At 33.2% G+C, this 17,424-nt stretch overlaps 1 protein-coding gene across 5 annotated transcripts in view; it reads left to right on the top strand.

Annotated features, from left to right (window-relative positions):
* The window catches only part of TSC22D2 (TSC22 domain family member 2), a 49,757-nt gene that overhangs the window by 13,926 nt on the left and 18,407 nt on the right, over positions 1-17,424 (top strand). For 2 of the 5 annotated variants that reach the window (XM_059920109.1, XM_059920112.1), the window contains exon 2: positions 1,605-1,676. The exons of 1 other annotated variant lie outside the window; for it this stretch is intronic. In XM_059920109.1, the coding sequence (XP_059776092.1) occupies positions 1,605-1,676 (72 nt within the window). Of the gene's footprint in view, positions 1-1,604; positions 1,677-13,122; positions 13,260-17,424 lie in introns of those variants that run through there. 2 more of the 5 variants (XM_059920111.1, XM_059920113.1) reach the window with 2 other exon arrangements.

Raw genomic sequence — 17,424 nt, 5'->3', positions numbered from 1 at the left:
TATCACCATTTAACTGATGGAGACAGACCTAGAGAGGTTAAAATTTAACTCTGTTATATGCTTAGCATAGTGGTTTAAGAGCATAAACCCTGGGACCAGATTGCCACTTAACTAGCTCTGTGACATTGGGCAAGTTACTTCTGTCTGACCCAGTTTCCTTATCTGTGAGATGGGAATAATAATAGCACCTAGTTCTTAGGGCTGTTGTAGTATTGAGTTAATAAATGTAAAGCACTTAGAATAGTGCTATATATAGTGGTATATAATAAGCATTTATATTCTTAGCTTGCTACTGTTATTCTGCTACAGCACCAGTCAGGAATTTTAGAAGTGATGTGGCAAGTTTTTGTTGACTCCCTATTGTATGGGTTGGGAGTGGCGGAGACCATGGAAATATGCTGAGGTGGAGACAGAACTGTTAGAGAGCAGATTTGTCAAAAGGTTAGTCTCCTGAGAACTTCTGAGATGTGAGGTGAAACCAGCATGCTGAGAGCTTGCCCCATTAAGAGTCTATAGTTATAGCCCTAGGGAATGTGTCTCCAGGGAAGAGTAGAAATGGATGGTGGTAATGGTGTATAAGCTCTTACCCCTTAGAGGGGCACTGTACAAATGCAAGAAGTTAGAAGGCGGCCCTGCAATTGCAGCGCCATTTTTTGCCTTAACCCAGAGAAACCACCCATAAATAAATGAATTCTGAAGGTGGAAATTGTGTCAAGTCCAACCCAGAAAAGGACTCATTGGTCACCATCAAATCCTGTCAAATAGGTCCTATGAAGAATTTTCATATCATGAAGCTATTGTTTAACTAATTTTACATGAATACTGTACCTGAGAACAGCTTTGTTAAATTTATAAAGGCATTGATACAGAGTAGTTGTTGATTTAGGCTATGAACTGGTCACATTCGTATGTATGTAAATGTATATACACACACACAACTGGGTGCTAGTTAGTATTTCATTTTATCTGTATTACGCCTTTTTTTTTTTTTTTAAACATCTTTATTGAAGTATAATTGCCTTACAATGGTGTGTTAGCTTCTGCTTTATAACAAAGTGAATCAGTTATACACATACAATATGTTCCCATATCTCTTCCCTCTTGCATCTGCCTCCCTCCCACCCTCCCCATCCCACCCCTCTAGGTGGTCACAATACGCCTTTTTTTTTAGAACTGTGATCCTGAATTGTTGTTAGGGTCTGCTGGATTTTGTCCAGTTTTTAAATTTCTTTCGAAATGTTTTTAATCAAGCTTATGTGGGTTTTTTTTTCTTTTTATTAAAGCAGTTGCATTGTATTAGAAATCTAAAGTCTTTTTTTAATTTTTTGGGAAATGAGTTTGTTTTATTTTTTTAATTTTTATTGGAGTATAGTTGCTTTACAATGTTGTGTTAGTTTCTACTGTACAGCAAAGTGAATCAGCTATACGTGTACATATATCCCCTCTTTTTTGGATTTCCTTCCCGTTTAGGTCACCACAGAGCATTGAGTAGAGTTCCCTGTGCCATACAGTAGGTTCTCATTAGTTTTCCATCTTTTTTTGAAAAGTAGTGATTTTACTGTACTTTCTCAACTGCTTTTCCATTTGATTCTTGGATCTCACAGGAATCCTTCAACTGCTTTCTTCCAAGCGTTCCATTTGAACACGATTCAGGAATCAAAGAACCTCTGGGATAGGTATGAATACTTTCATATGGAATGCATACATGCAAAAGTGTATGCATGAACTGCTTTGCACTGTAATGGTTTCTCATCATTAAAACTGATCTTTATTATTTTAGGAGGGGGGAAAATCACATGGTATCTAGCATGGGACAAAGCAGCAAAATAAACCAAAAGGACAAACTATATTTTAAATAGAATATAGACATACTTTCCTTTTTACTGCACTTAAAAGTGTATTTTTTGAAGGACTTTTTCTATTGGATTTTATTACATGAAATATCCCCTTACCCATGTGTATTTAATGTAAAAACATATTTTATAAAATAAACTACCTACAGTTATTTTAATTTTGTGCCATTTTATATGATTTCTCTGTAAAAGCCGTAGTGACTCAAAGCAAAATGTTATTTCATATTAAGAAATTGAAGGAGGGAAAAGACTAAGGTATCAAAGTAGTAGTCATTGTTTAATTCTTGGCAAGAAAATTTAACCTTAGGCTTGTTTGCTAGAATTCACCAGATCTGCATTACTGTTTTATAAACCCCTAAAACAGTTTGTTTTCTCACAGAAATGTTGTATAAATTTTATTTTTAATTTTTTAAAATATAGACTGAAGTCTTGGAGTTCATGTATGGCAACAGATACTTTGGTTTATCTTTCTGCTTAATACACATTTTAAGTAGTATATGCTCTGTTCATTTATTTTGCTGAATATTATTAGCACTCCATCATTCTGTGTCTAATTAATAGAAGTTGAGTGCAAACAATGTTTTTAAAACTTACACAAAGCTTTGTTAGATTCTTTTAACTCTGCCTGGCAGCGCATTTGTGTCCTTTGGCATATTTTGGATAACACTCCTGGACTCAACTGCATCTCTTTCATTAGAATAGCGTATTGCTATGTGCATGTACATGTCATGTGAAGACATGGTCTACATTGCTCAGAAATGATAACAGTGTTTTAATTCTTAGGCTTGATTTACTGTATCACTCAAGAAATTTTCTAACAAACTGTCTTTTTGGTGATATGTTCCTTACTTAACTTAAAAATGTTTTTAAATGGTTACTTGTAGAACAAGAAGTTTTAAAATGTATAGTGCTATGTTTATAAATTCAATTTTTAAATTGTATAGCTGTAGCAATATAAATTGAGACATAAATGTAAATTGTGGCATGAAACAAGCATGAAGTTTTAATCATTCAAATGGCTTACCAGATGTAGCCAGGGTGAGTACTTTGGGGTGTACTTTATACTTTTCCCTTATAAAAAGGAAAAATAGCACTCTTTAGAAATGTTATAAAATAGTTTTTAGATATATGGTAATTTATTTCAAATAGCTAACTTTCATGAGCTACCATGACATCAATATGAATAATACCTATTATTTTCATCAAAACAATGTAGAAAGTTTTGAGCTTTATTTTTTATAATTTGGATCTAATTAAAAGATTTCTTTTCATTATAAAGCAGCCGTGGAAGTTGCCTGCTCATCATTTGTTACAGCTAAATACTCCTTATCTGTTTTCTTTTTTTAGATACCAGAAACGTTTAAGGTATCAGAAATCGGGCAAGCTGCTTTATCTATAGTTTCTCATGGGTTGAAAATATTTTCTCTTCTCCTTGGAGCCTCTTGTCCAGAACCAAAGAATTTTAACAGATACTTGGATACTTGTCTATAGTGTGTTAGTGCCAAAATATAATCAGAACTTATATTCTATATCAGCCATTCTTCACTGTAAGTTGGCATGTTGGTACCAAGGTGACAAGCCCAACGCAGTAGAAACTGACTAGTGGCTTCCTTTTAGCTTTTCAACTAGCTTAATTAATTTTCAGTTGAGAATAGCAGTAGTGGCTGGCCTTTTTAGTTCTAACCATCTACAACTTCAGTTGGCAGGTATCTGCAAACTTTTTAATAGGTTATGAGCTAATAAAGTATTGTGGGACTGTTTATTCTTTTTCTTCACAGACAGGGTTTGAAGATTAATGTGTGTTAAGCTTTGAAAAATATCTCACCAAGCTGCCTTGTTCATTTTTGACTATTATAAATTTAAGATTTTTTTAATATTATTAATAATTTGGCAATTATCAGTATTTTTCAAGGATGATTCTATTAAATAGAACCATTCAGAGATTTAAGGGACTATAAATTCCTTACATTATCTACTTAAGAGGTATATAAATTTGCCTATCAATGTGGATATATACCATATTTCAGGCTCCTGTTTATGAAATCTTAGAAATCATTTTCAGTAGGGGCAGCTTTTAAGCCCTGTGCCAATTTTTATTAAACCTGCCCTAGATAGCTGAAGATTCTTGGTTTTTGCCTTACTTGAAAGACTGGTATCTTTTTTTCCCAGAATTCTTTCAGCAGACTACTTTTAATCAAAATATAAGTAACTAATATACCTTCCTCACATTGACTTAGAGCTCTCTAATGGCCCCTTTGTTTTCTCCACTATTTAAATTAGAGTTAGCAAGTTGAGAAGCTTTCCCTCAGTCTGCTTCTGCCTATATTTAGATATTCTCTCTTTCCATTGGTACCCAATGTTTTATTCAGTTATTATACTAAAGTCAAAGCTCCTGTCAAGCCTTCCTTTCCCTTTTCCTGTAGGTGCCATCATTTTCTGTCTTCCGCATTTGTCATTTGCAGAGTCATCAGGGAATCAGTCAGCTGAAATCATCACCAAATATAAGAATAATAGATACTGATAGCTAAAATAATACAGGGAGCCCAGATTATTTGCATTGACTGTTTATTAAAATGAATAATGTAGCTTTCTGGAGATTATCTTACTCTCCAGAAAGCTTTTAAGCCCTGTGCCAATTTTTAGTGATAGCCTAGCCTATTGGCATTTCAGAATAGTAACTTGAAAATTTGACTTCCTGTTTTTTCTTCTTTAAAAAACAGCTTTCCAGACTTAATCATTATTGGCATTACTTTGTTAAATCGACAGAGTTAGTTTAGAAACCTATCCTGATGATCACTGGGGAGCAGGCTCTCATTGGGAGTCCTTTGTCTGTAAAAGCTAAGGGTAAGAATTTATAGCAAACAACTTTACCCTCTTGTAAATATCAGGTCAGTAAGGTAAAGGCGTACTAGAGCGAAGAAACTTTACCTCAGGTAGACTAAAGGAAGAAATCACGTAGCTTGTAAGGATTTATCCTTATTGATAAACACTTAAAAGTGTTTCTGCCTCTATGAAGAAAATACTTAAATGTAGTTAACAAATGAGAGTAACAGTTGCTAGGTGCACCATCCCCTTGAGTCAGCTTGTCCTTCCTCATGATAGCACCAATATTTAAAGAGAAATGAATAAGAAAAGTAGTACACATGAATTATTAACTTAAAATGAATGTCTGAGTAAGTTTATATGTCTTTTTCTGGATACTTGATGATTTCAGTCAAATTAAGTCTTTATAGTGATTACTTACATCTATTTACATCTAGTTTCACAATTGTTGCATTAAAATGTTCTTGTTAAATAACCTCAAGTATTTTGTGTTAGAAAAGGCATCCAATATTTCCTGTCATTGTGAGATTTCATTTTTGAAGTTAGGAGTAAATCAGAACTAAACTACTCCTATGACACAATTTGTTTTGTTTCACTCATACTCCAGGAAGCTTGGATACATCATTAACACCCACTTGTTAACCCAAGATGGTAAAAACTCAGGTTTCAGAATTTGGATAATCTAGTTTTTGAATGCTCGGTGCTAATGACTTTTTAAAAATCTTTTTATTGAAGTATATTTTGTATCAGAAAAGTCCACCATTCATAAATGTACAGCTCAAACTGAACACATCTGCGTGACTAGCACCCAGATCAAGATACAGTGGTATAAGCTCTTCATGACCCCTTTGTGCCCCCTTCCTATTATTTCCCTCCTCTATCTTAACTTGCAGTAAGTGGAATCATACACTTATGTATTTTGTGTCTGTCCTCTTTTACCCAGTATTATGTTTGAGGTTCATCTATATGTTTCTGCATAGTGGATCTGAACTACATAATTTTAAAGAATCACCATGGTGGGTTACTTGTTAGAGATTGTTACTGGTTAAATGTTCTCTCCTAATAATTATACTCTAAGTACCTTGAGGATATAAGCCCAAACTGTTATGTAACCACACCAAATATATTTCCTAATAATTTGTACCTAGTACTTACATAATTTATTATCTGATTATATTTTGACTAATTTCAGTTAAGGGTATCTAGTAGAGGATAATCAGAGATGCTAAAAATTAGAGGAAAAGTTTTTAATGGCCTGTCATCTTTTTAGGACTGGATCTCAGATTTAGATGAAAACCTAAGAACATGCTTATAAAATGTTCAGATGACGTTAAAGCAGGAAGTCATAGCTATTACTGGATGATAGCATTTGTGAATTTAACAGTCTAAAGTATGTGCAGCAGTTGAGAAAGTGAAAGAATGTGTATGTAAATTCAGGGAGGTTGAAACTTCAGTTGAATAGGTAGAGTAAAAAGTACCTAGATACTAGTTGGCTGCATTTTTTAGTAATTGGTTAGCAAGTGACAAGCCTGCCACAAAAGCTAATGTAATTTGAGGCAATATTTATCTAACTAGAATGAATAGGAAAAGATGGTGACAGACCTATTGTACTCCATTTCTGTAGGATAGTTACTCTAAATACAAAGCTAGCTAGAAAATCTTCTTTCTTTATATTCCACCTGGACAGCCAGGTGGGTGTTTCAACAGACAGGCTTGAGCTTACTTTCTGAAAGGAGATGGGCCCCCAGGGAAACAGTCTTGCCAATCACTAGAAATAATAAAGCTGTCATCCTATTAATCAGGAATGTTTGACTTCGAGGTTTAGAGCCAATTACTTTCAAAATCCCTACCTTGTGGAGTTTTATTGCCCCACCACTTAATTCTAAAGGAAAAAGAAAAAGAGGTAAGAAAAGTTTTGAAATTGATCTGCTTTACTTCTGTTTTGTCTTTGTTGCCCATGATTTTCAGAAAACCTCAAAGAGCTGTGAATTTGCTTAAGGAATGGAAGGCTAACAAACTATTCTCTATTAGGAAAGAATTCCCATGTCAGAGACAATTAAGTGGTGGCCACAAATTGGGAAACCAATGATTGCTTAGAATTTGGTCATGCAGAGTGAAAGGACCGAGGGAAAAGGCACCTTCCAGTTAGAGGAAATACTGTGAACCACTGTGGAAGTACAGGGCATATGTGATAAGGATGGTTAAATTTGATTGGTGCATAAAACATTTGAAGACAACAGAGAAGAAATGGTGGATGGGATAGAGATCAAAGATATTAGAAAGGTAATGAAGGCCTGAATTAGGCAATGGAGATGAGGAAAGAATGGTTATCAGAAGGTTAGAATTAAAGAATTTTGCTGCTGATTGGATATGATAGGGAAGCAGTCAAATTTGACTCCAACGTGATTGGATATGATAGGGAAGCAGTCAAATTTGACTCCCAACATGTCAGACCTAATTGAGGGAATGGTGGTACCATTAGGAAGTATTAGTGAAATAGTTGGTTTGGGAAGGAGAAAATAGTGGTGAGATTTTGTTTTGAGTCGAAGAGCCAGTGGAAAGTCAAGGTGGAAGTAAATACTCAGGGTACAGCTTTAGCTGCAGACTTGCAGCTTGGTAGAGAAGTTAAGGCTAGAAGAGATCGAAGAATCTTTTATTTATTTGTTTCTTTGTTTATGTTATTATTATTTTATTTTAGAGTTCAAGCTTTAGGAAAGGCTAACATTTCCTAGGAACGGAGTAGGGAAAAAGGGTCAAGCCAGGACCTTGGGCAGCACTACCTACATTTAGAGAACAACAGAAACTTTGAAGAAGATAAGTGGTCTTAGAGACTAGAAGATTCTAAGAATATTATTTCCTAACCAAAAAGAAGGGAAAATCTTTGAATCTCTGTTTTGAAAAAATTTAAAATTTTCAATAATCTTACCAAGTTCAACATTTGTTAACATTTAGTCATACTTGCTTTATCATCCTAACATATTATTTAGGAACCATTTAAGAGTAACTTGCAGATAGCATGTCTATTAACCCCAAAATACTTTAACATATGTTTCCTATTATGTAAAAAATAGTATAATTACCAAATTCAGATTTGTTAGACTGTTATCTAATACGTAACATACAGTTCATATTCACATTTTTGCCAGTTGTCCCAATAATGTCATTCATGACCATTTTTTACCTGATCCAAGAGCCTAAACAAGATCACAGATTACATTTAATTATGAAACACCTGTCTTTTTTTCCTACTGTCTTATATAAATAAATAAGTACTTCACTTCTATTAGCCTCCTTTAAGATTGTTTAAATAGTCACCAGAAAAGGAAGGGCTAATGTTCTGGATGAAATACTGGGAAAAAATGCATCTGCTTAACTAATCTGTATTATAGGGGCTGGGGAGAAGAGAGAGGAAAGGGAGTACTGCCTAAAATCCAGCTAAAACGACTACTGGGATTAGAGAAATTTTTAAGAGGAGTCTTATTTCTCAAAGTTTAGTAGGGGGTGGCAAGAGAAGAAGAACATGTGGATATTAATGTGGGTATATCCCTTAGAACAGAAATTGAGGTGTATTCTTGTACTAGTTTTTTCTGTACTGTGATTTTTATACATATGTATTAAATTGGGATTTTAATTATCTTGAGTTGAGAAAAAGTAGTGTAATTTGAAGACATTTTTACTCACCACTTGGGTTCACAAAGTATGTGACTGCTATCCTTTATGGTCTGTTGTATCCTCCTAGTTTTATTGTGATAGTTGCCTAAGGTGGATTGTCTGCTGCCAGATTTTTAACCATAGATCTGTATCTCATTGTTTGAAGTGGTGTTTCAGTGGATCCTAAGCATTTCTTCTCTTAGCTTTTCTTTGGCTAGCTGAAATGGGACACCTGACGTGCTGATATTATTTTCAGCACATGACGGGGCTTCAGAATTGGTGATGAGAAATTATTAACTGCTTATCCACTGTTACATGCTTCTGTTCATGTGCTTACCACCTTCTTCTTTAGTTAGTAAATTTTCTCTACATAAGTCACCACAGCCTACCTACTCTGAGAGGTCTTGATAATTATTTTCAGGATGAAATTTGAGAAACAATTAAAAAACGCGGAAATAGTTGGTAAGGTCTCTGTTATTGTTGTATTTTAACTTTTCACCAGATGGGTTTTAACTAAACCAAGCCTTTGAACAGAACAGAAACGTGTGTGTATAATTTGCTAAACCCATCTTATTTTTTTCCTGAAGAATCTAGAACTCTGTAGCAAAGCTTTTTAAGAAAAGACTCTTACTGAACTTGTTCAGATGAGAAGGAAATTTAAATATAGCCTGAAATTATTGAACCAGAACAAACATATAACATCTGTTGGGGGGTTTTTTCCATTCTAGTTCTTCAACAATTTAAAAGTATGAACTCATACCTCTTCTATGTATTTAAACCTGCAGATAGTTTTGGCAGCCTATTGAGAAGAAAGAAATACTAAGTGGAATTATTTTAATATTTTGTTTTCATTAATATTTGGGTTGGTAGGTAGTTAGATGAGAGAAATGACTGATTCTATTCTAGCTGACATTCTTTGTGTGTGTGCGTGCACTTGTACTAATATTCTAAATCACGCAAATCAGGAAATGTATTAGATTTTTGTGATGGATATAGAGCATTTAAATGCATTTGCTTACCAGAAATTAGCTTCTGTGTTTAGGCTTCACTTGACAACTTCTAAAATATTTTCCACATTTGACAAGTAAATGTAAATAGGTGGTAATAATTTAGAATGTGTATTCATTGATAAATATCCTCAAGAAATAGCATTTTTATGCTGTTTTGTTTCCCGGTTATTGTCAAAGTTTGAAGATCCTTGGTTATAAATACTAAAAAATTTGGAAGGTGCTCATTGTATTTTTTTTGGTTTTTAATTGTGATATTTGGCCCAGAAATAGTGGTGCTGTAACCTGTGTCCTGGAAGCCAAAAACATCTTTCTATTAATACATGTCTACTAGTGGTAATATCAAGATAAAGAAGGTATTCTCTTTCTAGACCTACACACTGTTAGAAGGAGAACAGGAAGGGAAAAAGAGTTATTGTGTCTGACTAATCCCACTCATATTCACAGTGACTATTAACCATTAATCTTCAGAAAATTTCTGTCTTTATTTACAGCAGCTGTTTCTTAGATATTGCTAACTTAGTCCAGAAAATGTTGCTAAATGTATGTCTGGGATGGTCATAACATAGTTTGTTTCAAGAAATTAGATGTTAACTCTTAGGTGTAACACGTGATGATATTTTAAATTTTGCGAACAGTTACATTTCTTTTATGTTAACTGTTACTAACAAGAGCTCAAAGTCAAATATATAGCTCTGTGTTAACAAAGCCTGCAGGACCTTATTGCATATATTTGAGTAACACACAACTTGCTTCCGCTTACTTTGTTTTTCCATTTTTATCTTCTCCCACCCCCAATTTCAATTTCCTTTTTTTTTTTTTTTTTTTTGGTATCCTCTCTATAAGCTGTTTGTTTCTACTCCTTTTGAAAGAAAGAAGAGTATGAATCATTTGTGAATAAACATGATCTGTTAAAAATATCTATCACTATCGTGTTAGAGCTCTTTTTCAAAGCTGCATTAATGAAATTCTTGCATATCTTCCACCAGTAGGTGCATTTGATACAATACATAAAATGCTAAACATCTTTTTTTAAAGTTTTTAACATAACTGATCATTGTCTTAAATTATATCTTGGCTCAACCACAGGTACAAGTTTCCTATAATTGTGTATGTCTTTTTATATGTGAGTTTCTTGGAACACTGTTTGTCAGTGTTCTTATTCTGTTAGGTACGTTTGGGCTAATTTTTTTCTATAAGTTTATCTTTGATATTTCTAGCCTCATTTCTCCAATACATATGGAAAGACTATATGTAATTATCAGGGGCATGCAGGGTTGCCCCATTTTCCCCTTTTCACCATTAAAAAATAAGCATTTCTGACCTTTACAGAAGCAAACATTGATCTATATAATGTCTAAGAATTCTCAAAACAGTGTAGTAAACTTTTTAGAGAAATGTGTTTTACACATTTGGTACAAAAGTGTAAACTTTGTACCAAAAGAAGCTAAGCACATTCATTCAAATAGCAAGTTCCTTTAGGAACTTAGGTATAGCTTTGTCTGATTTCACATATCAGTTTTCAAATAATGACTTGGAAATTGCAAGTCATCTACCTCTTTGCCCCTGTGCTCACTCTTTTGTTCTATTAATATAAGTTTGCCATAAAATAAGCTAAATAATGGTAAACTTAAGCCTAGTTCTTGCTGGACTATACTATAAGAACTTTCAATAGCACATTCTCAGTTAAATGGGATTTTTTTTCCTCAGCAATTAAAGAAGAATGAAATGATATCTATAGGAAATGTTCAAGATTTGTTTTTGATAGCAATCTTGCCAGAGATTCAAGATTATGATTTATATAGTAGAACAGCTTTCTAACTAAATATTCATTTTTAGGAGAATTCTAATTTTAAGTTAAATTTTAAAGGATATCTAATTAATCTTAACTCTGTTACTCATCCACATGCACTTCAGTTACTCAGTTTTATTTCAGATTTTTAATAAGGATTTCCTACATGTTGGAATTTAGTGATTGAAACTCTTCAGTTGTGAGCCTTTTACTCGGTAACAGCTAATTTTGAAAATGCATGCTCGGGAAAAATTTGGTACAGAAGTTTTACATACTTTCAGTGTATACAGCTCTTACGTCCTAAATTTCCTATACGTTTGTATGGTGCACACACCCTTAAAATTATCTTTTTTATAAGCTTCACAGTAAAATAACTAAGTCTGCTTTATATGGCTGGTTTAATTCTGTCTTCCAAAGATTTCTTTTTCCAGGCATTTATCATAACAGTGCTTGTTGTTGGCAGGTCCTTTAACAAAGGACCTAGTAGTCTGCCTTTTAAATGACCAGTTCATCAAAGCCTTACAGACAAGCAAATTACCAGCATTACTGATAGATATATCTCAGGAAGCATTTACTTTGCTAAATAAGTATTGTATCTTCTCATGAGACTTGTCCCTCAAAAGAGTAAATCATTAAAGTAACTTCTTTTGTTTTTTAAATTATGGTAGTATTTTGGTTGATAGGAGACGAGTTGCATAAAAACTTTCTAAAAACATTTTGGTAATAATGTTGATGAAACGACCACAACCTTAAACTATTATTTATCCTAATAAATATGGATTTTTACCTTCACCAGGTGATTACTGTCTTTTCAAAGCACAGCCTTATAATGTAGTTGTGTGGTTTTATTGAAGTCAAATGTGTTGTGAGATTACGTTTGGAAAGATTATATTTGTAAATTGGAAAAATTCTAATAGATCTTCAGATTGTATAGAAGACTTTTAAATGACCGTGTGTATTTAATAGAAAATTTCCCTTAAAAGTTAAAATCTATAACAACGTAACTCCATCCCCCTGTATTTGGGTCAAATATCTCTGGAGAGATGGCTGCAGAGTTTCCTTTACAATGCTGTCTTTGAGTTTTCTATAGCTTTGCACATGTTAATCTTCTTGAATAAGGGCCTCCTCCTTTCCCCCCCCCCCCCTTACCCCATTATGCCATTTTATTTAGGGGGTTAATGTAGGTAAAAATATGCCCATAAATATGTGGGTTGCCTTTTCTGTGGATTACTGGCAACGAAAAATATAAATCAGCATTCTTATCAAACAGAAAATGTTATTAATATTACCTTCCAGCGATTAAAATAGGTGCCCAATTGAAAGCTTTTTTAAAAAATTTAATAAATGTAAGATTATATTCTTAAGGAAGTAAGTTTTACCATTATTAAATCCTCCCACCCCCAATTTTCTTCCATGCCCATATGCAGATGAGCAGTAGGATTACTCCTGAATAGGATACATTGTTATATCTATTATATAAAACACATAATAAAATTTCATTCTTTCCATCATGTTCTGTAATTTTAAAATCGGGGATGATAGAGATAGACTAGGATTTAGGTATAAAAATTGAATGCTGTCTTGAGCATTTAAATGAATTGATATAGATTATTACTGATCCAGCCACCTGTGCTGTATAAGTCTAGAAATTCGTATATGGATGTGGACCAAACAGTAGAACTCAAGTGCCATTCTGCAGGACTACAAAGCTGTCTATACCAAGTTATGGTGTTAAATCATAATTTCTGGATCATGATCTTAAACCTTTGATTGGTTCCATTTCTACTTGACTCTCTACTAACAAGTGTTCTGATGGCCTGAAAGTCCATGTTATTTAAAGTTTGAAGTATCCATATCAAATATGAAATTATTTTACATTAAAAAACATAAGTACAAAATATCAGTTGTGTAATCATGGTAAAACATACAACTTTGCTATAAAAGATTTCTAAAGGCTATTTGATTAAAACACTTATTTACTTAAACTCTTTGCTAGAATTTTTTTTAGAATTCAGCATCGGAGGAGGAATGTGACATAATAATGATCGAAAGCCGAAAGTTTAAAAGTTGTGATGCCCTCACATGGTTGGAGGGTTATTCTAGCTTCTAAGGACTGAATGTTGTCCACAAGAGTGTCTCATCAGGTCATAAATTGGTAAGACTTAATGGATTAGATTTTATGTATTATACCTGATGTTATTGTATTGAGATGAATATTTATGAACAAACTGAGCACATTGTATAACTTAAGAGTATAGTATTAAATATATAAGTTAAAACTTGGAATTTTAAATACTTGGAGTATGTAATTCTTTCAGAGTCTCATGAGGCTCAAGACCCTGTCTTTGCAGTGGTGTTTAATAATCAGTTTAAAAAATAAAGTGACATCCTATATTATAGTAAGATTATTTAAATATTGCTATTGCATCTGCTGTAGATGCTTACAATATAGTTAGGGGCCCCATATACCTTCTAGTTAATATCCCAAGAGATATTTGAGAAATAATATATTAATCTTTTATTTTTATAAAAAAATTTTCATCCATTTTCTCCATGAAATATAATTTAAATAGTTTTATTGCTTGTGGGATTTTATTTTTCTCAATAAAAGGCATTTTTCCTGCTGTCTGTAAAAATAAAAGCCAAAGAAATGTTCTCAATTCCTAGTTGAGAACACCTAAGATGACAATATCAAATGAAAATGATATATTTGAAGTCAATATACATTTTTTGTGTGCCCTGAAAAAACATTTCCTTTCAGAACTGTATTCTGCTTAGAAAGCAAAAATTTTCAAATTTGTTTTGTATACTTTCTTATTTTGCTTTGTTTTACACAGCTGTATTTTGTAGGGGGACTCTCAGAATAATACAGTTTAGATTAGGATATCATAATCTTCAATCTGATGATCATCATATTTTGTGTATGAAGAAAAAGAATCTGGGTTAAGTTATACTTCCAAGGTTATACAGAAAATATTAGAATTAATATTTTCATTAAAATATGGTGCACATATCCTACAAGTCTATCAAAGTTATTTGAAAGTATAATCTAAATAGGCTACAATATCTATTTCTGACCTTATTCTTAACCAGAGATATGTTATTCTCTTATACACACACACATACCTGTTCTATCTTTTAAATAATATTCTAAATTATTTCAGATAATAGTATTCCATGACTTCGTGTTGATCATATTCTGTATATAAACTTAAGGTTCTTAAACCAGTAATAACAATCAATGGTAGTCTGGAAGGAAATACAACAAAACTGTTGTCCCATATTCTATATATATTTTTCATTTTTATTTTTTTATTTTCTACAATATATCTGTATAACTTTGGTAGTTAGGAAAGTATGTTCTAATTTCTTTAGTAGGATATCCATATTTAGTAGTCAGTGGGTGGCCTTCAGGGGATCCTGAAGCCTGTGGAATTTTGGATAGAACTTTATGTATGTTTTCAGTGAAAAGTTCAGAGCATTTGCCAGGTTTTCAAAAACAGTTGAGTAACATTGCTAGTGAATGTTTGTGTCTAAGGAACAAGCCTTGTTAGACACCCAAGTATGTGACTTATGAAGAAAGTTTTTAATGAATACACTGATCTGTTAACTCCTACTGAAATTTTTCCAAGGCTAGTTTATTGTAAGTGACCATTAGACTGATAGAACAAATCAGAGCCTAATTGCTTTTAGTTTAGAAATTGCATTCTGTCTGTCTCTGTGCTCAAGTGTTGATTGGATTTCTCCACAGAGTAGTTGTTTTTTTTTTGCTACTTAGTGGTTACTGTGTGTCAGTGACTGCTAAGTAAAAATACTTAGCATGATACCATAGTAAGTATTTTTGACATGTTATCTCATTTAATGTTCACAGCAGTAGTATAGATACTATCAATAGCCTCAGTTTATAGAGAAGAAAATTGAAAGCCTAGAGAGATTAAGTAACTTTCTCGGGTCACATAGCCATTGAGTGGTAGAACTAGGATTCAGATCTAGCTTTCTAAGTGGAGCCTGGGCTCTCAATTGGTATGCAGGTATAAAGAGTAACCCTGGAAAACTTGAAGGATAAGATAAGGGAAAATTTCATGTTGTATGAAGATGTGAATACATAAATTTGATTTCCTTTGAACTTAAGTATTAATAGCAATGGGTCATCCTCATTATAAAACCATCTTTTAAATCACTTGCCAAAAAATAAATTTGGAAAGTTGCTTACTATCTAAAATCATTTATTGTATTATAAAATAACCTCCATTCAAATTTAATGCTTAAAAAAAAATTTAATGCTTATAATTATAAACAAGTATATATGTATTAGAAAAGTTTTAGTACTTACTAGAATAGTATTGTACTAAGTGTAACCATTAAGGAATTCACCCTTTAATATTTAGGATTTATAAATAGCAAACACTGGAAGCATTTTAAAAAGCTACTTCAAGCCACGAATGTTTCTTGGGATAGGGACATGAATCACATGTAAAACCCCCTACTAAGCCACATCACATTTGCCCTTAGTTGTGAATAATTCTATAAAGAAACCTCTTTTATGCCTACTTTTAAAACATTTTTGCAGCAAAATTTATTTGGCGGGGGGGGGAAATGGATTTTTTTATTGAGCCACCTACTTTGTGCAAATCCTTTTCATTGGTTGAATTTTATCCTCAGATGAGCTCCAAACCTTATAACCTTTTCCCTGTTTTTAAGTGTTTATAATAAAGTTCCTGAGTCTAAATATGGCTTAAAGGTAAATCTACAATAATAGTACTGCTTAAAACAAAGACAAGTAAAACTATAAGAATTTTTTTTCTTCAGTTAAATTGAAATAGACTGCAGGTCAAGTATAAACTTGATTGAAAATATACAAACAACATAATAGGTCATCAGAATATGAGAATCCTATATTAAAAGTCCCCTTTCAGATAATATATTTGCACCCCAGCTTTTTTAGTAGTAATATATGTACCCTTTCAAAATTAAGCTATGGAAGTTTGGGAAATAGAATAAGAACAATTACACCTAATCCATGTTTTAACACAATTGTTGTCTCAGTGTTTACATATTCCCTTCCAGACTTTGAGCACATATGCATGGATATTAATAGTTGCAATCATGGTTAAGTAGCTTTTAAATAGTTTTTAGTGTTCCAAATATTTGTCCATTTGTACAAAGCTTATACTGATATATATAAGCTTTGAATTTTGGACTGATACTTCGACATCTGTGAAACCGTCCTTTCCAGTTTTTCTTCCTACCTCTCTGGTTGTTTCTTCTCAGTCCCCTTGGCAGACTTTTCCTTTCTTTTTGTCCTTTTAAGTATTATTGGTATACTCAGGATGGTGTCCAGACCCATTCTTCATCATGCTAAGAGCATATAGATGGCTTTGGATGTCCTCTATATGCTGTAGGAAGCCATGTATATGCACTTGGCACTCAAACTCATTACCTGTGCATCTGTCCTTACGTTCAAATTTCCCTGATTTTTCACAGCCAACTTTCATAGCTATCTGATCTTTCATAACCAGTTAATGACAAAGTGCTGCCATGTCTACCTCCTGAGTATTTCTTCAGCATATTCATCTCTCTCATCATCTATTCAGGGCACAGTCCTTTCTTGATTGGAATTGCAACAAACTTCTAACTGGCATTCATTATTTGAGTTTTCTAACGTGGCTAACTGTACCTGCTGTTCTTTTTACTTGGAACATTTGTGTGTGTGTATCCTTTTCTTCTCCACCCAACTGTGGCACTTCCTCTACTAAACATTTTTCCTTGACCCTAGATCTTGATTATATGCTCCCAAAACACCCTCTATAATCTTGCCCTGTCTGAGCATTTATCACACCTCTAACTTGTCTGTCTCTTTCATTAAACTGTAAACTCTGGGATTATGTTTATTTGATAATGTATTTCCTTAAAAAGCAAGAGTCAGCTGTAAAAAGTAAATCACCTAACTCCTAAGGCAATATTCTTTGAGTATTTTATGACACTTAGATTTAGGCTGCTATACCTTACTAATACAGATGACATAGTTAACGTATTAAGTGCTTACCATGTGCCAGACATTCATGTGTTATCTCACTGAATCCTAGCATCTGGTCCTATTATTACCCTTTGGAGATGCTAAATAACTTGTGTGAGGTCATATCGTAAAAATGATGGAGTTGGGATTCAAACCTGGGTATGACTCCAGAGCCAAAGCCCTTTTATTTGATACCACCTCCGAGTTAATCTTCTGAGTCTAGAATTATAAATCTGAGTTGGAGGGGAATTCAATGGTCATTTATTCCAACCACTTGTCTCA

This window comes from Balaenoptera ricei, chromosome 4 (assembly GCF_028023285.1).
Source record: "Balaenoptera ricei isolate mBalRic1 chromosome 4, mBalRic1.hap2, whole genome shotgun sequence".
NCBI classification, from domain to species: Eukaryota; Metazoa; Chordata; class Mammalia; order Artiodactyla; family Balaenopteridae; genus Balaenoptera; species Balaenoptera ricei.
This window is presented reverse-complemented; position numbering and strand designations above follow the sequence as displayed.